The 24,862-nt window shown below is 42.2% G+C and overlaps 1 protein-coding gene across 1 annotated transcript; it reads left to right on the top strand.

The window, feature by feature from the left end:
- The first annotated feature begins 5,267 nt into the window (after positions 1 to 5,267).
- Positions 5,268 to 24,094, top strand: FKBP4 (FKBP prolyl isomerase 4). Its single transcript, XM_074588502.1, has 10 exons — positions 5,268 to 5,606; positions 9,144 to 9,288; positions 10,554 to 10,696; positions 15,175 to 15,295; positions 15,825 to 15,981; positions 17,284 to 17,374; positions 17,721 to 17,804; positions 18,534 to 18,719; positions 19,221 to 19,460; positions 23,445 to 24,094. The coding sequence occupies exons 1-10, from the start codon at positions 5,523 to 5,525 to the stop codon at positions 23,541 to 23,543; spliced, it is 1,350 nt and encodes a 449-aa protein (XP_074444603.1). The 5' UTR covers positions 5,268 to 5,522; the 3' UTR covers positions 23,544 to 24,094.
- The last annotated feature ends 768 nt before the right edge of the window (positions 24,095 to 24,862 follow it).

Below are 24,862 nucleotides of genomic sequence, written 5' to 3'. Positions count from 1 at the left end.
ATCAAAGGGAAATAAAGCCAGAAAAGAAGTAGATTAGGTTGTAAAATTAATGACAACTCTAAAACTACAAATAAAAGCAAGATCTACCAAGAGCAACATCATAAAAAGCTCCAACAGTGCATACCTTCCAAAGGTGGCTGTTGATAAAAGCCCAGTGAGGAAAAAACGTAATCCATACAGATCAACAGAATCAGATTATCAAAGCCACTTTAGGTAAATTACCAAAGGTCATGACTGTATTTATATGTTTGGGTTTTTTGTTTTGTTTTTTTTTTACAATTACAGTTAAGAGTTATTAGAAAACAGACCGAAACCCGATAAAAACTAAAAAAACAAACCAAACATTTTTAGTAAAAGTGCAGCAGAATCAATCTAGCAATTACCAACTGCAATTACTGTTATTGGTGTTATTTTCATTCAGCACTTCACAACAGTAGATTACAAAATACCACAATTTCCAAGCCTAGTAAAATGCTGCTGTGTTTTAAGGAAAAAAACAGGAACTGCCCATCCTTTCTGGTGGTGTTAACATGCACACATTAGGGTATACTCACTGGCTAACAGGCAAAGAAATAGAAAACCTTAATACCTGTCCAGCAATCTTAATTGCTTTTAAAGATAAGGCAAGGAAAGAACAAAATGAAAGCAGCTGATGACATCTGTCTGGGTATTTTAAAATAATTTTGCATTTGGAAAGATAATTAACATCTTAATTAAAATTAATTTTACTAACTTCCTATGAACTGAAAGCAGGCTGATGGGTTATGATCAGTATAGGAATACATTGAATCAGAAGAGACGTCTACACAAAAAAAGTGCTGTTTAGTCTTTTTAAAAATCTCTATCTGTTATCTAAAAAGGGCAGCACATATCACGTAAATGAAATTAATAAATAATAGAAAGTAATGTGCAGAAGACAGGACAAGAAGTCATAACCTTATTAGAAAATAATTTTTAAAAAACAAGAACTTGCCTAAATGCAAGTCCTATGGCCTGTAGTTTTAGAGAACTGTTGACATCTGTTGGTGAACAAGGAGAAGAGCAGCTCAAAAATCTCCAAGAACTGCAGATACAAGCCCTTTTCCAGTCCTGCGCTGGAGGGTTTGAGTCTCATTTGCATGCCTGCTACGTAACAGCTCAGATCATTTCCCTTTACATGTCGCTAGGCTTTAAATAGTGTAACACCACTGTTTTAATTTGAAAAGGAACAGATAAGAGGCCTAATGCTCTTTGCACGTGGGCCATGCCAATCTACTCTAGTCTGCAGCGATGTGGTAAAGGATAAGGAAAAACACTTTCTCTCTTCTAAACTAAAAGAACAGCGCAGGACTTGCTTTGCTATATACTGCCGGGGAGCAAGGGAAAGCAGAGATACTGGCACAGATCCCTGAAGCTGAGAATGAAGAACAGGCAGGGTGTAACTCAGGTGCTGGGCAGCAGCCGACATCCTTAATGGCCTTACCACAGACGTGCCACACAAACTGCTTCTTAGTCCGATGAAGGTTTGTGCCCTACTGTGGTCTTCAAGGGTAGCACTGCTTATTGCAATAAAAAAATGTGCAATTCACATAAACTGAACATTATTTCCGCCTTATCATGCACCACTGTATTTTATAATGCAACAAGCAGAAGTATTACAAGCAATCCCTGATCTCTTAAATCATATTCTTTTCCAACTCAGTGTAACACACCAACAGAGGAACACCCAGGGTTTCTTCTGCATTCTGAGACTAACCAAGCAATCGCTCAGAAGAAATGGATGCAAAATAGAAAAAAATAACAAGTTTACTTAGTTCTTCATTACTGCAGCTAGATAGATACTTACAATCGATCCATTTTTGGATCGATTTACGGCCTTGTTTCAAATAACATATGTGCACAAATTGTTGCTCTCGCCCATGTCCTGTGAGTTATCCCTCCAGTATTAGTTTCCCTAGGAATGCCCTCACCACACTGGAGCTGCGCTGGGTCAAATCACGTCTTCCCTGGCAGTTGGCATCAGGGGCGTCCCTGCTGATGGCTGGGTTGTTGGCCTGCCTGCCAGCTGGTGACGAGTCCAAGTCAAGACGGAGTGTGTGGCTTCTGTCTTTATTCCTTTCTGACACCCCTGCTCAGCCCTTTCAAGCCAATGAAGTACACACCCAGTACTTGTGAGAAGCTTGGGTTCAGTTCTGTGTTCCAATCACAAATGAATATTCAGGGTTGTTCCCTTTTTGGTTATTCTGTTTGCTGTTATCTCTTATTGTCATCTTTGAGCTTGTACAGACCTGCATTCCTCACTTCTTATCGCCATTTGTGTGAGTCTGCAGCACCAGCTTGATCCACACAACTGGGGAAGGGAACCTCCAGGCCGCAGCCTGTCATGGCAGGGCTTTGGTCAACCTACACAGTGCAGTGATTCGAGCCACCACATATCCATGAAGTCAACCCTTTGACAGCACCACAAAGGTCCTTCCTTCCTGATGGGACAGGCTACCCCGAGTCCTGCCCTTGCCTGTCCAGCACCTGTCAATAAAACTACAGCTGAGCTGTGCTGCCTACAGCATCTTTTACATCCAAACCTTGTTATCTCTACCAAGTTTTTATATAAAGCCATAAATCTAGCATGTTGCAGACCAGCTTCATGTCCTGGGAGGCAGTGCCAGACTCTTGCTGCAACTAATTGCTTTTCAGGACATTTTACTGCCCAGGCTATTCTCTGTTATTTTAGCCAATCACCTCATTTGTCTTTCGCTCTGCCTGAAAGGTATTGACAAAATTTTCATTTTCACCTCTCCTAAGTGTACCCATCAAGTTCTGAAATCTTGCCTTTGTATTCTCCCTGCCTTGCTTAGTTATTGTCTTTACCATATATCTTCTGAAAACAGGCCTGACATGACATTAAGGCTCCTTTCCAATGCTGTGGTACTATAAACATGCCTTAAAAGAGGCTTAAAATGAGGCTTAAAAGACAGACTCTCCTGACCTTCCTTCCACCCATACATACCCTAGCTGAAAACAGGGGAAAGGCTGAAGTATACGAGCTATATAACGCTCCTAAGAGATCTCCACTGAAAGATCTCCTTTCCTTTTTACTACTTATCACTTCCCTAAACTTTGTTCTAGCATGTTTGGGAGCTGTAGCTAATTTGGCACCATTTCTACATGCTGCAACTTTTAAATGCTGGGTTTTGAAGTATACAACATACAGCTGAAAAAGTACCAGTCCCAAACAGAAAGTTCATTGCCAAACATAAGGCAGATGACGATCAAAAACTTATTTTAAACCAACGTATAGCTGGTTTATTGTTAGAAAATCTAGGTGAAGAGAGGTCAGACCTGATGAACTGGGAGTGCAGAGAACTTGTTAGTGCTGACTGCGGTATGTAAATTCAGTACCGTACAGACTCATTCAGAAGTATCTCCCATGTTTTTTCTGTACCTCCCCTAACAAGACCTGTGAGACCTGCTTGACCAGAACCAGGTTCCATCCACCTGTGTTCCTCAGTGCCAGCGTATCAGGGTCTAGCGTCTACGTACAAAACTAGCTTTGAACCTCTTACACATTTAATCTACAACCAAATAACACATCCATGTTAAATTGCAAATTGACAGCAGCTAGAAGCTTCTAGACCAAATGCACCCAGAAAACACAATTGTTTCTTTCTCTCTCCACCTTCCCCCTACTTGGTCAGTTTAGAAGTGCACTAAAGTGTCTTATTTGCTTGGGGTTGAAAAGCGTGATGGTTTTCAGATGAAACCTGTAGATTTCACAGCTTATACCCACCTGCTGAAGAAACTACAGGTTCTTTAGGCTCTTTTGTTACAACTTTCCTTTGGCATCAGCGGAGCCATCCTAAGGCCGCTGGAGTCATTGTGCACTGTGCACAAACGCAGCTTTATACTGGCACAGAACACCGCCAGGCTGCATACAGAGCCAGGACAGATGCAACACGCATACTCAAAGAGTAATCTCACACCCTGCTGGCAAACCCTCTGCACCCTTTCCAGGGATCATTTCTGAACGTAGACATCTGCACTGCACTGCACTGCACTGCACGGGCCCACGCCCTGATATGGCAATGCAGTTTGGAAAGGCAACTCTGGAAACACGGAACGCCAGCCTGTGCACCTCCTTCACCTTCAGTAACCGGCTTTGTTACCGAATGATCAAACACCAGGCTGAACACGCAAAAGCAGGAGGCGCGCAGCAAGCAGCCGCCTCTCCCCGCCGCCGCCGCTCAGGGGCCGTGCGCGGTACAGCCGCCGTTGCGCAGCCCCTGCTCTCTTTAGGGGCCGCGGAGGAGCGGCTGCGGCGGCGCCCAGGGCCCGTCGGGAAAGAACGGAGGAGAGAGAAGAGAGAAAAGTTCAGGAAGGGCCGGGAAGGCGCTGCCCAAGGCGGGGAGCCGGCAAAGCTACGCGGGGCGGGGGAGGGAATCCGGTGTTAATGGCTTGCAGGGGAAGGTTGAATGCCTGTAACGTTTCTGCTGTAATTATTTATGCCCGAAATGACTGACAAGGTCCTGGTCTGATTTTATATCCTGGGAAGTTGGAAATGATTTTGCCAAAAGTGGCTTACATCCCTTGAGGTTTGTACAGATGCCACGTAAGCCCAGAACCTGGTCTGCTAATTACACTTGCACAAACGCTCTTCGTATTCAGAGGGGGCATCCCTTTCTATTGATGCATCCCCAAATATTCCAGCAGCAGGTCGAGACACCACACGGTGATGTTCACCTCAACGGATTCTGACAGACAAGCCACAGACGTCACGCTCTGTGCCCCAAGCATGTCTTCACCTTTCCCGAGCCGGGGTAACAAACCATTTACAAGCACATGGTTTCTAACGGGATCCCCAGCCCGGCATACCGAGGGGATGTCCCAGTGCCCCGGCCTCGCTGCGGCTCGTTTCTACAAATTTCCCTGTAATCGTTCGCAAGTGCGAGGAGGGCGAAAAGGAAAACAAGCCCATGCACCTGCAAAGGACTGCTGGTGCTGAGCTAGCAGGGGGTTAGTTTTACTCAGGGCAGAGCCAGGCCGGGCACAGCGGCTCTTCCTCGCTGCCGGGCCGGGCTCCCCCCCTGCACCACCTGCGAGAGGTGGGCGCACCTGCCCCCTGCGCTGTGAAAGCGCCCCCTCCTTCCTCTCGTGAATAAACTCTTCTTCTTCTTCTTCCTCCTCCTCCTCCTCGCTCCCCGCCGCCCGTCTCCCTCCCGTCCTGCCGGCGATAGCCTCTCCACCCCCAGGAGCGACCTGCACTTTCACCCCGGCCCCTGGCACGGGCGGGCGCTTTGCAGCAGCCCGGCTGCCTCTAGAAACTTCTCGGTCCCTCCCTCTCCCCTCCCCTTCCTCCTCCCCGCCGACCGGGGGCCGGCGCTGCGGCGAAGGCAGGAGCGAAGGAGGTGCGCGGCGCCCGCGCTGCTCGGAGCCGGAGGCGCAGCGAGGCGCTAGCCCCAGCCCCAGCCCGGCGGGAGGAGGCCGGTCTCGACCCCCGACCCCGGCAGGCGGCCCTTCCCTGCGCAGCGGTGGCAGCGGCAGGCGGCATGACGGCGGAGGAGATGAAAGCGGACGGGGCTCCCTTGGAGGGAGTGGACATCACCCCCAAGCGGGATGAGGGCGTCCTCAAGGTACCCGGCGGCTGCGGGCGGCCGCTCCCCGTCCCCATTTCCCGCACTGTCTCGGAGACCGGTGGGGAGGGGGGGAGCCGGTCCCTCCTCGCCTGCGAGCGGGCGCTCCCCGGGAGCCCTGCCCCGCCGGGGCCCGCTTTGTCCCCTGAAGGGACAGGCTCGCGCAGCCCCGGCAGTTCAGCATTGGCGGCGGCGCGCGGGGAGGGCGGGAGGCCGCCTCAGCCGCGCACGCGCTGCCCGCCCGCGGCAGGGGCTCCCACGCGGCCGGCGGGTCCCCGGTCCCGCCTGCCCGCCCCCAGGCCAGGGCGAGCCGGCGCCTGGGCCACCCGCCCGGGAGCCCTGGAGTGACTGCGGGAGGGAGGGGAGGCGCTTTTCGGCGCGCTCGGGCTTTTCCCCGGTGCTGCGGTGGTCTGTCCACCCGGGCTGCGGCTGTGCCCGCATGGCTTATCGGGGGGCTGGGGTGGGGGGGGTGTCGGTCGGGGCCCATCTCCCAGCACGTGTTCGGGGGCTGAGGAATTAAAGATGGTGCCTCGGCGGGGCACGTGTGTGTGGCAGGCGGCGGGCGTGGAGCAGTGCTGCCTGTGGGGCTCTCCATCTTGGCAGGAGCCGGGGAGGCCGCCCCTCGGCTCGGCTTCAGGGGGAAGGCTGGCGGTGTGCAGGCTGCTGGTGAGGTGGTTGGGAGAGCTGGCCGCAGGGCTAGCTGCGGCCGGGTTTGCGCCGTGTGTGGAGAGCACCGGTGGCCTGTCTTCTTCCCTTTGTACTGGGAAGCCAGTCGATAAGGGTGGCAGAATTTATACCATGAGGGGGAGTTGTACTAACTTCCTCTGTCAGATATTTCTTATTTCCACATCTCTAGAAACTTCTTTAGTCTCTGTAAAAAAACTTCTAACAATCATTAGAAGTATGTTTTAATCACTGTAGAAATGCAGAATTATGGTGTTTGGAAGAAGAAAAGCAGCACCGCAGCAAGGACAAAATTCTGTTTTTAAGCTTTAGAGCCTTCTGACTTTAAATTCTGGGTTTGTCATAGAGGCACTATCTCTAGTTCAGGAAAGGTATCAGGGATCAGATTGAAGATGTGTGGTTGGCTTCTGTATGCTGCTTTCCCATGTCTTCTGCTAACATGCTTTGGTGAGAGTTTGTATTTTTTGCACATAGTACAGTTATCAGGTTAGAGTTCTCATCTGCATGGCTGCCTGGGAAGGCCACCTGCGAGTCTCCTGCATCTCAGATCCCTGAGCATGGTAAAAGGCAGTGAGTGTCGGCCTACTCCATGCACTACCCACCTTTTGATGATGGACAAGTAGCAGGTGATTTTATAAAGGAGGGAAGGAGAAAGTGCTGGCAAAAGAACTGAGGTTGTGAAAAACCTCAAAAAAGGTGAGATTATGAATTGGTAAGGCAAAATACTGTAGAGGTCATGAAGTCCAGCCTTCATGGATTTTATTTTTCTAGTAATTGCCAGAGTGCAGAATTCACACATTGAAGTCAAGGGTCTAACGCTGAACTAATCTACACCAAGTTTGTACTGGTATTGTTGCACTGATTCCAGGAGAGGGTTTTTTTATTTGTTCATTAGCTTTGTATCAGAATAGTATACAGAGGGTTTTACCTTGTATTGCGGAATATGCTTGCATTATTTCTAGTCTAAGTATTTAATTTTAGAAATAGAGATACTTGCAATCACAATATGAACAGAAAAATCTGGTTTCTCTATCGGAAAGGGAAACGTAAACTCTATGGAAAATGGGGTTGCCATATTGAGTATACGAAAAAAGTGAAACGAGTCTCTTGAAAATTAAATAAATGCAAAAGAATAATATTGCATAAATACTGAAAATGAGATGTTCATTACTTTCATCTTGGTTAACTTGGTATGACACTAGAAGAATATGGCATTTGGAAAAGTTTAGTACATTTCTGTTAAATGCAGTTATTACTTTTTAATCTATATCTAAGCCTGATGTAGTTTAGTCTGGTTATAAGATTCATGTTATTTTCATATATCTCTGTTCCCTTATTTCTGTGACAGTGGTTGCTTGAATTTTTGCCTGCCTGGGGAGAAAAATCAATAGATTAGTTCTGTAATGCTAATAACTGCTGTAGCACTGAGGTGGTGCAGGGTAAGAGGATGGTGTGCTGTGGGAGGTTAGGCATACCTTTTCACACTGAGCATCCTCTCCCTAGGAAACTGAGCAGGTAGTAGTTTTGGGGTTTTTTTCTCTGTTATACATCCAGTGAGGTGCTTTCAGCTTGTTAAGAGTCTGACAGAAGCTGTCCACACTGTCTCAGCTTTGCCTGGAGACTGCTGGCATTTCAGTTTTATAGTCAGTTGCAGGGATGGTGGGAGGCAAAGTAGGAGATTGACAGTGGTTAGTTACAAGAAGTTGAAATTTGGGAAGGAGGGTCCCAAAGGTGTGCTTCTTTCAGTGAAAAACACGATTGGTATAGAGGCATGGCATTTTTATAGCTTTTTTTTTTTAAAGGAGGGATACCAATCCATTCTTCCGTATAACTGCCCTTGAAGAAATGTTTTATCTTGTATGAACAGTATGTGTGCCAGGTCTCTATAGATGCAAGCAAATAGAGTCTTTCATTGGTTCCCTTTTGCCGAGCTAAAGTAATGCAGAACTTTGGCTAGGAACTGGATGGTTTCAATCAGTATTGGAGAAAACTCAAATTTGAACTTCAGGAATTCTGTTACGGGCAAGGCTTCATATCCTTGCCCTATGAGATAGGTCAGGTTTATTCCCTTTCTTTATATACGTTTCAAATGAACACCAGAGAGACTGGGTGATCTTGCCTGTTGTGTAGTCTAGATGTAGTTGGTACTGGTCTTGCTAGCTAGGCTGGGGAACCTCTTGAGAAGAAAATCAAATCCTTGCAGTTGTATGTTGAAATAGGGGTGCTGGCAACCTGTGTCATGGTTGTGGAGAGACAAAATTAATACAGTATAATAATTCCTAAGTGTTACTGTGTTGGCTGCTAGAATGAACCTGTGTTGGGATAAGATTGTGTTAACCTTTGTTAAACTGTCTGCTTCAAACTTGAATAATCTCGGATTACATGTTAGAATAGACTTTGCATAGGAAGAACCAGATCCTTTTCTTTTATTTAGATGTTTTGCCTAGAACACTGAACTCAGGAGTAATGATGGAGTGGTGGTGAGGAAAGTACTCGAATAAAGCAAAAAAAATCCTGCCTGATGTTTTACCTGATAAAGTTTAAAGAACATTTAAAATCTTGTTGAAGAAAGGTAAATGACATTGCTAACTATAGATGCAAAGATCTGTAAGCTGGTGCCAGCTGTTGCAAATTAAGTTCCTGTATGACAGCAGAGCCAACTTGATGTTCCTGCATTTGCAACACTGCTAATCTGTAGACAGAATAGTCAATCCATTTCCAGGTTAACTGCAGTAAACCTGCAGATCTTTTATCTCCTGAAGATGATAATGTACGCATCTAAGTAAATGGAATTAACGTCCAATAGGCAGACTTCGTTTGCATCATCTTAATGTTCCTTACTGTTTTTCTCAGGTTGTCAAGAGAGAAGGCAGTGGGACAGAGTCTCCGATGATAGGTGATAAAGTGACCGTCCATTACACAGGATGGCTTCTTGATGGCACAAAATTTGACTCCAGTCTGGACAGGAGAGACAAATTTTCATTTGATTTGGGGAAAGGTAATACTTTGTTTGGTATTGATCAGTTTTGGTAATAATTGAGGTGGGATTGCCTGGCATGTGTGGCTCCTTTGCATGTTAAGTTGCTTTTTAAACTCATTTTTGGAGCTTAAGGTTTATTCTCTTAGAATAGCCCAATCAGAATGGCTTTGAGGTTTTTTTGAATGAGAAAACTGTGTAGCTCCTTGATGAATCCTGCTCAAGAATTCACAGGCCTCAGACAAAGCACTCCAGGGGAGCAAGTTTGCCCTGAGGCATAGTGATAAAGGGTAGTTAAATAGAATATGTATTTTGTTGATTTTTTTTTTTTTTGGCAGCAGACTCAAATTCAGGAGTACTTAATTATGACCAGATGCTGGGACAGGGTGCATGGGGGCAGCTGTCAGCTGCAGCATGATGAAACGTACTCCCTTTTTCCCTAAGTTCCCAAATTAACTCAAATATGAATCTTGAAGCAGTGTATCTCTTCATTATCAAAAGCCTTAATTTTTTTGAATGCAAAAATCCAAACATCCTTGTTCCAGCAAATCTTATTACACAATCTGAGGTTTTTTCCCTGGCAGCTCCTTACCTCCTGCTTTTTTATTTGGGGTGGAAATTCTGCAGTGTACTGAAACCTGAGATGATATGAAGTGTGCCTATTAATACAAGACTTAATAGGCTACTTGATTGAGTTAAAAGAAGCAGCAAGTAGGAGAGCTTGAGTAAGAGATAGGATTTTATTACTTGAGGCTCCAGCTTCTGATCACTTTTGGCTTTAGAATGAATACTACTACTCCTGCGTTCCTCCCCCTTTCTGTTAAAAGTGCATGTAACCTTTAGTTACCACTTGTGCTGCTGCACTTTGCCAACTGATAAAGTACAGAGAGAAAAGGCTGTTGTGTTGGATTGTTTTCAAAATACAAGCAGGCAATCTCTCACCCAAAGACCTTCCTCTTCGAGGAGTTTATTGTTATTTCCTCACGCTTGAGATTGTGCCAAGCGCTTCAGCCTGTGTTTGTGTTCAGATGACTTCTGTTCTCTATAGGTGAGGAAGTAAGAGGAGAAGAATCACTACACGTAGAGTGAAGAAATTTAGCCAAATTTATGTCCCCAGGTAACTTTATAATTTGATTAGGGTTAAAACTGACGTACATAAATGAGAGTGAGCACAAGTCATTCGGTATTTCTGCTGTCTTATACTAACAGCAATGATGCTCAGTTTCACAGCTGATGGTGTCTTTCCTGTGTGCCTAGCAATCATGTGATTGAAATTTTACTTGCAGGTGAGGTGATCAAAGCATGGGACATTGCTGTGGCGACTATGAAGGTTGGTGAAATCTGTCGGATTACATGTAAACCAGAATATGCCTATGGCTCAGCTGGGAGCCCTCCAAAGATACCTCCCAATGCTACACTGGTTTTTGAAGTAAGTGAGAGACAGTCACTAAAACTGTATGCTTGAAAAACAAACAAAAATCATATTTCTCTGTAGAAAATGTGTGATGCAATATCCTTTCAAAACTGGAATGTTAGTTTTTCTAAAGAGAAAAATATGGTCAATTAGGGTAGTGTGGGCAAAGCAGAGTTCTGTTTTGGCTGCTACTAATCTGCATCCAGGTTCAGACATGGCTCAGGTTCCCTTATTTTGGAGTCATTAAAATACTTAAAACAATGAACACTGGAAAACATTTAATTTTACAGTTATGTAATGATTCACTATAGAAGAGTGCAGGTTTGGGAGGCGGGGCAGCGTGTGGAGGACTGTCTCAGTGGTGTACTCTGAAGTAGTTGAAAAAGTGAAATCTTTAATCCATAGTAGTCAAAGTAATGATACTTACATTAAACTTTATGAAGTTTTGAACAACAGAAAGAGTAATTCATGTCCTTGGTAATATGGTTTTTTTGTACTTTTAAATTTATTCTTTTTTTTGCAACATTAACACGATCTTTTGTGAGCTATTTGGGGGAGAAAAGAGATAATTACCCCATATAAACTGCTAGAATATACAGTATATTTGAACAGCCGTGCAACTATGATCTGTTTTCTGCAAGGCAGAGCATTTTAATAAGCCTTAAAAGCACCATAAGAACAGTTTGGATAGGTTGCTCTTGTCAATTACCAAAGTCTGTGTGGATCCAGGCTACACTGGTCAATCTTACCATTGTAGAAAGTCGTTTGAATATGCCTGGTCTCTGTGACAGATTCAGCACTCTTGAGATTGGTGTCTAGGTAATGCTAGTTTTTCAATTCACGTGGACAGTTGGTCTGCTCAGAAGTGAACTGCATGTCTTGGTAAGCATGGAGGCAAGTAGTGTGGGTATTTCTTAACCTCCTCAGTAGAGGACAGAATTTGTTACCTAGTGATCTTTAAGGTATCTTTCCCCACCTTCCAAAAGGGTGTGGAAATAGCAGCTGTCTCTTGTGTATTATTTCAGTAGTGAGAGTTGGTTGCTCAGAATGCTGAGACTCGTGTTTGATTTTTCCATAGAGGATGATACTAAAGCTGTTCTGGAGCATGCTTTGACAAACAGTGTAAACAGTGTTTTGGGAGGATATATTTTTCTCATTGTTAAAACAGTTCAATTCCAATAAATACTTTAAAATTAATTGCACCTAAAAGAAGGCACATAGACTCTGTTTGTGTGATTTTTAAAATTACTTTGTTCTAAAATACTTAATCAATGGAATGGACTCCTACTTTTGGGGGCAGAAGGGAAGTTTTTAAGCTCTGATGATTGCTCTAAGATTCCAATTTATCTAATTTATCAATTAGATTTCAATTGAATTCTAATAGAATTCAATTTCTCTTGAATAGAATTTCTCTCTAATAGAATTGCAATAGAATTCTAATCAATCAATTATCAAATTTATCTAATATCTGAGAAAGGTAAAAACAGCTGATGATGTAGGGACTGAAAGCCTGCTAGATTTTAATGGAAACAATAAGCATCTGTTAAGAAGGGTATATGGAACATAGTTGGATTTTGTGTTTGTATTACACTTGGATAGTGTATTTGCATTTCTTTTTTCCATGAACTTGTGAGTAGTAGCATTAAAGATGTATTTTGTGCAGAAGGATTCAAAAAATACTGCTAGCAGGTGGTATCCCAGGCCACTAAGGAATGAGAACTTACTTATTTTGAGTACACCCAAATTAATGCCATTATTTCTGCAATTGACTGTTGAAAAATAATATCTTGTAAAGCTGTTCTTAAACAGCATTTTTTAATATATAAATCTGAGGATGCTCATGGCTGATTTATATTGGATCAAACTACACAGGGTGGAATGCTATGTGCTTCGCACAAATGCAAGCGATACCAGGGCAGGATCGAAGGCAAGATAAAAATGCTAACACACTTACTGTGTTCTGACCTGATGATTCAAATGCAAACTCTTAACTTTTTTTTTTCCTACCCATCTGCCTTTTTCTGCTCACTTCATTTTGGTTGAGGGAAAGGAAAAAACAAAAGTGTAGCAATTATGAGGATGTTCAGCTTCTCTGCTTTTTACTTGACCATACGTGCTGTCTTAAAGCTCAAGACCTTCTATCTTGGCAGCATATTAAAGCATTCTTAAGGGCTTAGCAATAGTACACAGGATGCTACATTGAGTCCTGCAAAAAGAGATAATACCTAACCTTTTGATAAACAAAAGCACTAACTACAAGATGGGATTTGTTTCATCAGAGTACTACTGAGTCTACCTGATACAGTCATCCAAATGCTCTGCTTCCCAGTAGGTTTTTCTTAATGGTGCCAGTCTGACCTCTCTGTCTTGTAGGTACTGTTTAGATAAAAGTATTATTTCATTCATGACCATTTATATACCCTAATGCCTGCCTGAGCAGTAATGTTAGAGGAGAAAAAGGAGAAAGAAAGAAAGAAAAGCACTGAAGCTGCCTATGATGGTTTTGTGCTTCCCTAACAAAATGGCCTGCAGATGACTGGCTACAACAAATAAGCAGTGCCAGGTGTGTCCTGAAATAAGGGAGTGGGGCAAAACTTAGAAAGTTTTCCTAAGTTTTATTAGGTAGGAGTGATTTCTGACTATATGACTCTCAGGCACTTAAAATCTCTTAATGTTTCCACTTTCTTTAGTGTTGCTATTTAAAACATTGTCAGCATGGTTCCTTTGCAAGTGCCGTCGCCATACCAAAATTTTTTATGAGTTGCCTTAAAAAGGACCCTCTAAAACACAAAAGCACCGTCTAAAATCATGAAAGATTTTGTAGTTGTGTCACCACCACATCAGCGTTTGGTTATGGCCTGAAATAATGGGTGTCTTATGGTTTGGGTTGTTTTTTTTTCTTCCTCACGATTGCTTTTGCTGAGCAATATGGATAGATAGATCCTTCCATAGAATACTGTTGTTCAGGTAAAAAAGGAAAAAGGGAAAAAAAAAAAGGGGGGGGGGGGCGGGAACCTGTATGGTCATCAGTGGGATGTTCTGGAGGGACTTAGCTTGTTTCAGACAGACTGAAGAGAAAGATCAGAATATTGTTATTAAGTAGCCATCAAAATACAAAGTGGAAGTACTCTCTGTGCTGGTGAATATTCAGTTCCTCTTGCACTCTGGGTATTGTAAGTCCAGTGTAATGAACCTCCACAGCGTTAGCCCCGAACTTTTTTTTTTTTGTAAAAGGTACTTAGTCTAAACAATGCTGATTATCATGACTTGCTCTTTTTTGCTGTTTTTACTATTGTTTTACTCAGAGGATAGCAAAAGATTTATTTTTCTTAATTTCATAGCAGCAACAACAAATTGCTTTTGTGACTAGACTGTTTTTCCATCTTGTCAAAGTAGTCCCACTTCAAACTATGATTTGCAATAGAGACTTGGGAGGGCATGTGAAGATTCAGGCCGGATAGTTATCTCTTACATTAATACGAGCTCTTAAAAATGCTGAACAACGTGTTGCATCAACAAGTTCAGATTTAAGGTGGGCCAGATCATGGTTTTATCATTCTAATTGACATATTTTTTCTGAAATGCTCCCACAATATACAATGATAAGGCAAGATTAGAGGGGAAAATGTTACAAGTAAAAAGAGAGCACTTAACTCTTTTCAGGCATGCAAGGGAAAATGACACAGAAATTTTGAAACTATTGTCCCATGGCACAAGAATAGCACAAGATACTCTTGAATTTGTTTTAATATTGCAGGACAAGCATTTGGAGTCAGTTTGTGTTCCAATCCAAGTACTTTAAAGTTCATCTGAATTTGACCATAGATGGGATTAAGGGTATAATCAGGATTTAAGGATTGCATCTTTATAATTTTCCTGCTTCTTTTGTCCTTGCATTACTTACAAAGCTCCCCAGCCCTTGCATGCAGTGACACTATTGTTGATTCTACTTGATTGTAGAGTAAGAGGATGTGACAACTGCTGATCAGTGTGGTAGCACTGCAAAGTGGCAGCTGAGAGCAAATTCTTCCTGGCTTAATGTGTTCAAAGTTATTTTCCCTCATATTAAAAAAAAAAAAAAACAACAAACAAACAAGACCTCAAGGCCAAAACTACTATCCATACTTCTGCCTGCAGACATTAGCAAAAATACAGTAGAATCTTTTTTTGCAGTAGTCCCTAAGCTTTATTCAGAAGCCAGGTTCACAGTCCTTTCAATTAAAGGATCTAATTTGTATTGGCAGACCAAGATTGCTGGAGTAAAAAACTGTAAAGGCCTGAATATAATCTGAAACTCTTCAGTAGGTTTCCATATAGTATCTACTGAGTACCGCATCTTCATAGCCTTAGCTATGTAAAATACCTTGCAGGGTATTAACTAGGATAGTGGCTTCCTGAACAGCTATAGTTTCAGATATCTTTGGAGAACAAATTCTGTGAGTTACTGAATTGATGTGATGAGAATAAATGCAAGGCTTTTCTTCCCTCCATAGATAGAACTTTTTGAGTTCAAGGGTGAGGATCTCACTGATGATGAAGATGGTGGCATCATCCGAAGAATCCGTAAAAAAGGAGAAGGCTACTCCAAGCCCAACGAGGGTGCGCTTGTAGAGAGTAAGTATGTTACGCAAATAGTACATGGGTTTACCATGTGAGAGGGCAGAACCTTTTTTCCAACCTACAGCTCCTTGCCCTGAGAGGAGTATCTGTCTTCTCTTTTCCTTTATCAGGTAACTTAACCTTGAGTTATCTTTCATTCTCTTATTTCTAGCAAGGTTTATGTTTTCCAGCAGCAACTGTGTTCTCCAGAGATACTGAATCTGATAAAGTACTTTTCTGATGAAAAATGTTGGATGAGTCTAGTAAAGTATTTCCACAAGAGCGAAAGCAGTTCTGGCGCTTGTTGGAGTGGAAAAAAATACTTATATATAGATGAACCAAAAAAAAAAAGGGTGTTTATTAAGTTTAGCAGCAGAAGTTCTATTTGCTGCCAGTGGCCACCATGCATAGGCAGCTGTTAAAAGAGAAAAGACTGTTCAGTTGGAGACTCTGGCTCTCCCTATATTACCTGTGCTACCTGCCCCTTGCCACACGTGGATATATTCTGATTTTTCTCTTGGTTGGTCTGTGTTTTTGTTACCAGTCCAGTTTGAAGGCCGATATGGAGATCGCGTTTTTGACAGGCGAGAATTGCGATTTGAGATTGGAGAAGGTGACAACTATGATCTTCCTCATGGTCTGGAGAAAGCAATTCAAAAAATGGAGAAATTGGAGGAATCTGTGTTCTATCTCAAACCCAAGTATGCTGTTTCTGATCTTTTGATACTTGAAGGGCTTACACTAAGCATCTGGCAAGAATGACATGTTTTGTTATAATGCTTTTCGCGTTTCTTTCAGTGCCGTAGCAAAAACTTTATCAGCCCCAAAAGTTTGATGTATGAGAAGCATGAAGCTAAGATCATTTTGCCACTAGGTTTTGAAGTAGTAGCATTCCAAAAGAAATGTACTTAAGACCCCGTAGTGTTAATCTTGATGAATGTTAAAAAAAAAATATTGTTGTTGTCTTTAACTTAAATTTTTGTCATCCCTCTTAATGAAACAGTACTTACTGTGCATATAAAGATACCTAAAAAACAGCCTCAGAATAGAAAGAGGTAGCTGGTCCTTAGGTAACATGGTTAGTAAAGAGTATCAGAAATCCTTTGTCAGTAGAAAATGTTCACTGGTATTCTGAAAGCCTTTTGGAAAAAGACCTTCAAGAGCCCTGTGAGATAGAAGGCAGAGTTATATCCAGACCTTGGACCACTATAAGAACTCTCTGAAACAAAGAACAGCTAACTGAGATGTATGATTGCCCGACATTGTAACCTTAAACAGTCTTGGATGTAAGCAGAATTTTTTCTTTATAGTGAGAACACATCCAAAACAAATGGAGTTTGCACTGATTGTTTCCATCAAACTTTAATCCATTTCAGTTTTTATTTTAAGTTTTTTTTAAACTGGAACTGAACCTGATGGTAGAAGAAAAGCAGAGCAATCTGATCTTGAGGGTTTTCCTACTGATACCCAGCTTCTTACTGGAGTTGCAGTGCAGCCTTTCTATAGGCATTTACTGTTATCAGCTGATTGGCAGTATGTGAAGTGTACAGCTGTTCATTTAATCTCTGTATTTATCGTTGTCTTTGGTTTTCTGAGAACAGTACTAACACACAGGTACTCTGAAGGAAACATCCAGTCTCAGACCATGAATATAAAGCAAGATGTGTATAACTTGAAAGTATTCTTTTTTTCCTTGATGGAGAGATAACTTGCTTTTCTTTCATTTAAGCTTAAAAAAAACCAAAAACGAATAGGAACTACTAACCTAGAGATTAACAAAATTAAACCCGGGTTTCTTCAGCTTTCTTCTGCCGTGTGCTTGCTAATTTTGGACTAGTGCCTAGAATTCTTCAAGCCCTTTATGTCTTGTTATAATGCTCTATAGGCATCCCAGATTTGCATAGCGTTTTTGTCTCCAGCTTCCTATGCAGTAAATATGGCTGGCTGGATAGTTTTGGAACTCCTTGTTTCTTTTCCTTCTTTCCATTCCCCCTGTCTTACAGTTACGGTTTTGGAAGTGCTGGGAAAGAGAAATTTCAGATCCCTCCAGATGCAGAGCTCCAGTATGAAGTGAAACTCAAAAGCTTTGAAAAGGTAGGAATGAGAGATGAAGTCCCAAAGAGATTGGGAGGTGGGGGAAGGGGTGTGAGTGCAGCTTAAACAAGGACGATGGAATCCCTGAACGTTGATCTGAAATAGGGAAGCCACTCTTGTCAGAGATGATAAGACACCACGAGCTCTTGGCTGAAATTGTCCTTGTTCTTACTGCATCCCTGTCTGTTGCCATCAGCGTTTCTCCTGCACTAGCCCAGTTTCCAGCAGCAGTGCAGAACTCTGTTTTGCCAAACCTATCTCTACCATACTGTTAGTGGGAAGCAGCATAGCCACTTGATTTCTCCAGAAGCTATATTGTTGACTTGAACTGTTCCTGTTTCGGTAGGCTAAGGAGTCTTGGGAAATGAACACAGATGAGAAGCTGGAACAAAGCTGCATTGTGAAGGAGAGAGGCACTCAGTACTTCAAGGTAAACTGCAGTCTCCAAGTAATAATAGCATTTCTTAGTCCATGTCATGAGCTAATAATGATGATTACAGCTTCTGTCATTTCAGAGTAGTGTTCATGCTATTCTCTGTGATGTTTTACAGGGAGAACGGGAGGGAAAGGTGTCTTAAAAATAAAAGTAAAAAATGTAAAAAAGCCTCAGAGCTGCAATATCCAAAGAACTAACTCTGCAGGGAGTTAGTTCTCTCTGACAGAGCTCTGTGCTGCACCTAGAGATAACTTCATGGCATACATTGAATAGTAGCAAACTTACAGTATTTAAGTTCCTGCTGTGGGATAGTGCTGTGAATGAACAACATTCATTTAGGTATAGGTGTGTGGCAAAGCTGTTTCAAACTATTTGAGCAGCTAAAGGCAGGCTTTCCCATTATCTTCATGACACAGCAATAGTGCTGTTTTGAAAACGCCCCATGTTCCTTCTTTTGAGTATAAGGTGGGAGTTGAGAGTGAAGTATCAATGCTGGCCTATACCCTTAGCTTTAGTGGGGGAATCAGTAGGTATTCCTAAAGATTTTCTGATCCTGTGCAGGAATGGCTTTCAGAAGTAGTATATTTTTGATGATAGAAGTTATTTTCTGATTACTCTGAATTATTTTTTTCAGATCTATTGCTCAAGGTAAGCAGGAGGGGCAAGAGGGAGGCAAAAGTTACTGTGGTGAGCTATGTGACAATTGAATTGCCTTGTTTACAGGAGGGGAAATACAAACGGGCAGCATTACAGTATAAGAAGATTGTTTCATGGCTGGAGCACGAATCGGGACTCTCTGATGAGGAGGATACAAAAGCCAAAAGCTTGAGGCTTGCTGCCCACCTTAATCTAGCTATGTGCCATCTCAAGCTGAAGGAGTACTCCCAGGCTTTGGAGAACTGCAACAAGGTAATAAGAGTTTGTTTATTCTTAAGCTGCACAAGCAGTCTGACAGTTTATCTCTTGCTTTAACAAACTGAGGGATACCAGGCTATGTGGTGTTTGGCCTTTCTTATCAACTGGCAGAAGAGGTTATTTTCATAATTATTGTCCTTTGAATATCTTTTACTAACCGGCTGCTACATTGAGAGTATTCAAGTGTTTAGAAATTAGAAACACTGAGATGTGGTGAAGGTAGTCGTGTTGGCAAAGGTCCTTCAAAGAGCTGGAATAGAGGCAGGACTAAATGTTAGTCTTGTTGGTTCTCTGTCAAATAGCCTGCTATATTCAGTCGTCTTCGTACTTACTTCTGCTGTATTAAACTCACCTTCATTAGTAAGCCCTGACAGGACTCATAAATCTACATCAGAAGGTAGAGTTTCTAGCGTTCTTTGGTATTCTGACTGCATATTGTATTTAAGAAAGAAAAATTATTTTTGAATGTGGCTTTGTTTCGATTTTTTAATGCAGGCACTTGAACTGGATAGCAACAATGAAAAAGGTCTGTTCCGGCGTGGAGAAGCGCACTTGGCTGTCAATGACTTTGAGTTGGCCCGGGGAGATTTTCAGAAAGTGATACAAATTTATCCAAGTAACAAAGCTGCCAAAGTGCAACTGGTAACTTGTCAGCAAAAAATACGGGAGCAGCATGAGAAAGAGAAAAAGATGTATGCCAACATGTTCCAAAGGCTTGCAGACAAAGACTTAAAGGTAAGTAATGCTACTCCAGAAGAATACAAGAGGTCATATCACATATTAGACAAGGAGTACTGTTTTAAGTATTCAGCTTACTTTTTAGTACAGATGAATATAGTGGAAGAACATTCAACTAGCTTCCTCTGGGGTAAAATAACTGGAAATAACCACCAGTCAAAATCATTAGGCCATCTTGTTTGAACAAGGCAACTAGCAGTACCAAGCATGACACAGAATGCTTTTACTTATTTCAACTGATTTTACCACGGACCAATGTTAATCAGAAGGGAACTGAAGTGATGAGAGGCAAACATGGTGATGTTCAAGAACTGAATAAAGTGCCTATTCTCCTTGAACTGATCTTTTAAAAACAGTCTGTTCTGGTGCTTGTGTGGCCCATCTACTGAGACCTTATGTCTATCGCACAGACGGTGCTGAGGACCATCTTGCTTCTCACAGAGACATTAAGATGTGTTCTCCATCTTGAATGTCACAGATTGATTATGAAGTGTCAGAATTTGGACTGTCAGAAGATTCATTCTTCTACTGTATGGATGGTTTTCCTACTAAGCTTGCACTAGAATTTTAGTAAATACTAGTTCAGTTAACAATAGCAATATTTGAATCCAAGTTACAACAAGGTTGTATCAGTTAGCAGGAAACGTTCAAAGTTACTGGTCAGAATCGCATACCCTAAGAAGATGTTCTGTTTGTGTCCCTTATATCTGATGGTCCATAAGGACTAAGTAAACCTGTAACTTCCAAGACAAATGTGTGATTTACATCAGACTCAAATTTTCTCAGTAACATTAAGGAGTGCAGAAGCTTGCATCTTGTAAGGTTATTTTCACAGATCTTTGTGTCCACCATCCCAAAATATGCACAGAGAGTCTAAAAAATTGTTGGATATTGGTATGTCACTTTCCATGGTTAACTGTGTCAGTGAGTCTGCCCGCTGTCCTCAGATGTGTGTATCCTGACAACTCAGACATCTCAGACTGTCAGTTGACAGTTCGTTATGTGAAATGCTTCACAAATCTTTCTCTTCCCCTCCCCTAATCTTTCAAAATTAGATAGATCTGAAATCAGTTGATCTCCCAGAGACAATGGGAGATGTATGCCATTCTGCATCTCTTACTCTGCTGAAGTAGTCCTATAGTAGGCATGAGGTAATTGTGTCTAACTGGACGATTGGGTGGGCAAGTGCTCTGTTTGTGGTTTTTTGTTTGTGGGTTTTGTTGGGTTTTTTTCCTCTTAAGAGTAGCAGTAGTTCTGTGGATTTGGTTCTGCTTCTCATGGAGGAGTGTAAACAAACACATAAACACATACATTCCCCACTGATTCTGCAAGGGAAGTGTCATTATCCATGTAGTTATGTGTCTGGCTAAAGCAGCCTGATGTCAACACTCTGCGTGTTGGAACTTGGAAGAAAGTATTCTGTCCTTTTAGCCATTGTCACATATAGCCATGCAGGATCTCAATTTTTGGTAGGCTTTAATGAAAAATCTCAGGAAGATAAAGATACAGCAATTAAACTAGAATTATTTCACTGTTGGGCATCTTCACTTTTGAAACCGCAGGTTTTAATTGCCAGCTATTGGGCTCTGCTGTGCCTTTCGGCTAGCATAGCTGCTGGGAATCTGGCTTCCTCCACTAGGTGTGGGACACAGCAAGATCTGCTGTTCAGAGAGGAAGAGTGATTGCTGAAACAAGCTATATCCACTAAAAGTACTGAAGGGCTGCCTTCGTGCTTTTCAAAATGTACGGACTCGCAGTCTTTGCATCGCAGGCTGTTTGGGATACGGCAAAGACATGGCACTTCGTTCCAGTTTGCCCATCTATGTTGGATAGAACTGGCTTATAGAGTCATAGAATCATTTAGGTTAGAAAAGATCGAGTCTAGCTGTTAACCTGACACCACCAAGTTCACCACTAAACCATGTCCCTAAATGCCACATCTGTATGTCTTTTAAATACCTCCAGGGATGGTGACTCAACCACTTCCTTGGGCAGCCTGTTCCAGTGCTTGATAACCCTTGTGGTGAAGAAATATTTCCTAATAGCCGATCTAAACCTCCCCTGATGCAACTTGAGGCTGTTTCTTCTTGTCCTGTCACTTGTTACTTGGGAGGAGGGATCAACACTGACCTCACTACAGCCTCCTTTCAGGTAGCTGTGGAGAGCGATAAGGTCTCCCCTCAGCCTCCTTTTCTCCAGGCTAAACCCATTCCCTCAGCCACTTCTCACAGGACTTGTTCTGTAGACCCTTCACCAGCTTCATTGCTCTTCTCTGGGATGTGCTCCAGCACCTCAATGTCTTTTTTGCAGTGAGGGGCTCAAAACTGAACACAGTATTTGAGGTGTGCCCTCACCGGTGCCAAATACAAAGGGACAATCACTTCTCCAGTCCTCCTGGCCGCACTGTTTCTTATACAGGCCAGGATGCTATTGGCCTGGTTCTTTCTTCTGAATAGTTAGATGATCTTGGGAATGTGCATGTGTTTACATGTTGTTTGTTTTTTTTCTCAGAGACAGATGGTCTACTTCAAATGGATGAGGTTTTATATGAAAAGGGATCGATGGAACTGTAAACAAAAGACGCTTACTCCCCAGATCAGTCCTGGGGACTTTTCTTGCAGGAAAACATGTTTTCCTGTTAATTAATTTATGTTGCTTTACTCTAGCTCCAACAGTTTCTCTATTAGTGGTGATGGGAGAAGTTCAAGTGTTCTGGAGAAGAGGGTTTGTTTACCAAATGTCTTCTGACTTGCTAAGAAGGCAGCTTGGACTATGGTTCTGAAATTTGTGACATCTGCATATCTTATGGTCTGTTGAAGTTCGACAGCCACTCTTGCATCAGTAGTTCTTTTCATGAATTTGAATAGGTCACATACGTGAAGTGGGAATTCTTAAAAGGTGAGGATGTTTATCACCTTATCTTAAGCCCTGGATTGCTAGCTAACAGATTTTCTATGGAGAGACTTTGCTCTTGTGTGCTTCACAGAAGACTTCTAAGCATGAAAGGTTGACCTTTGATGCCTGGATATTTTTTGCCTGTGGTTTCTTATTGCAGCTAAGTTGATGTAACATTTTAGTTTAAGGATTCTGCCCCTTTTTCCCCTCCTGTTGCCCTCTCCCAACAGTGCACGCTTATGTCCTTGCTTGTTCTTGTCTGGTTCTCATCTAACCTCATAATAGAACAGATGGTTCAGGGTGCTAGGCTGACAGGTGGAATAGCAATTTCTTTGCGCTGTCTTTTGAGATGAGCAGGACAAGACACTTCTACTTCCCTTTACTGTTTTTGACAATTATTGTAAGGTCAGGATGGTTATGTCCTGGTTATGTCCTATTGGAAAAACTGACCTCTGGCCCTTACCACATGGCACTCTGCCTTCCACACCCTTTTATGTGGACTGGAAGATAAAGCAAGGAGACGATTTTTAGACCAGCCACCTTGTCAGATTAGATTTTCTTCCAGCTAAGCTCTTACAGAGGACATACAAGTGACTGTTGTCAAGTTGAAGCCACTTTTCATGAAACTAGTTGTCCAGCAAAGATATTTCTTTGTATCTTGACTCCAGGTGTACCTCATACAAGTTTGGGGGTGGGAGCAGGATATGGGAGTTGCTGAAATTGAATCATGTTGAAATTGAAGCAGGACGAAAGCAGTTCCATGCAGAAGCTTCCTAAATGAATTTCAGTTTGTGGGAGAACACTTCCTTGAAGTATGTGGCAAGCATATGCACACCACGTTACAAATAATAACCACCTAACACCAGTATTTCTTCCCAGCCTCCTCTAAACTGCTTCTGGTTTATTAGATGCAGAAAAAATGCAAAGAAAACTTGGTTTCTCTTGGCTGAAGGTCCTAATATCTTCAGTCTTGCAGGGAGGCCAGGTATCCTAGGGATAAGAATCAAATAATGTGTGTGGTATTGTTAGCAAACGCTAGCCATTTTGTATAACAAAGGAATATATTTTCTTTGTCTCTCTATTTAGTCAGCTGCTGCTCTTCAAACCAGCCACAATGAAGATGAAGAAATGAAAGATGAGCAGAATGGAGTTGGAGATAAATCCGAAGTTGACACAGAAGCATAAAAACAAACCCTATTCCATTAGTTTTGTAAATGAAAGAATTTCCAGTGAATTAGACCTTTATTTTTTTACATGGTTGAACAGTGGCTTCGGGGGAGCAGAGGCTGAAGCCACCATGCTGCAGTCAGTTACAGCTTTGTATGTCTGTTGGAGAAGCTAAGTGGCAGCATAAATCTGGTTTAATCCTAGGGACTTTATTTATTCATTCAGCCTCTGTTACTGTTTGGGTTCTGTCTGGATTTACTCTGCTTGGTTTATCTGCATTTTGCCATTGGTGTTTGTCTTCTTCTGGTTCCAGCTCACTTTAATCCCAGGTTCTGCTTCCTAAATTTATTTCCTTCATTTCTTTCAAGTAATCAGCCTTTTCCAGGAGTCCGTGAGACTTGAGAACAAATTGGCGCTCCCAGTTCTTTTGCCTTGGCATTGTCCCCTTTCTTCCCCCGTTGAGTGTTGTAACCTTTCATGTATGCCTCCTCTTTGCAAATTGCTGAAGATGAAGACTGTGAAGTCACAGCTAAAGTAATAAAGCTCCAATTAAACTCAAGAAAACAGAACTTTTCGTGGGTTTTTATTGGAATTTGCACAGAACTAAGAGAATTTACTATCCTTAGGTAAATCAGCATTTTCTCATCCACGTAGCTATACAGTAGCCACAGTATCTGATTATTTTTCTGTGTTGTTCATTCGTTGCCATAGAAAATTCCTCCAATAATCAATAAAGTATTTACCCATATATTTGGAAAAGGAAAAAATATGTTGCTGAAAATTGTACAAAAAGCAAGTCTGTAACCAACGCATAAAGCTTATTTTCTGTTCACATTGTTACCTTCACCTTCCACAAAGTAAAACTGGACCAGAAGAAAACCCATTTATTTATACCTGAAAGTGACTGGCTTTGAAGAGAAAATAAGTTTAAATGGTGTAACGCAGTACAAATACTTCTAATGCCTAATGAACTACAAACTCCTGAGTGATTCTAATGTCTGCTTATCCCCATCTCACAAGAAAGCTATTACTTGATATTCTGCTTCTTTCTGCAGTATGTTGTGTGTCTTGTTTGGGGGTGGGTCTGCTTTTGGGTTTGGTGTGGCATTTTTGTTGGGATGGGGTTTTTTGTTTGTCTGCAGGCATGGAACATAGTACTCAAATCTACCTTCTCTGTTTATCCTGTTGTGTAGCGTTAAGCTCGGCATCTCCACTGTCTATTCTGAGACCCTCTTGCAGCAGGGACACTTTGCCTGCTCTGCAGGAGGAAGGTAGATAATCTATTCCTTTCAGATACAAATATGCATTTTTTTGCAGTGAGAAAGGTGTCGTGTCTT

Source organism: Larus michahellis, chromosome 1 (assembly GCF_964199755.1).
Source record: "Larus michahellis chromosome 1, bLarMic1.1, whole genome shotgun sequence".
NCBI lineage: Eukaryota > Metazoa > Chordata > Aves > Charadriiformes > Laridae > Larus > Larus michahellis.
This window is presented reverse-complemented; position numbering and strand designations above follow the sequence as displayed.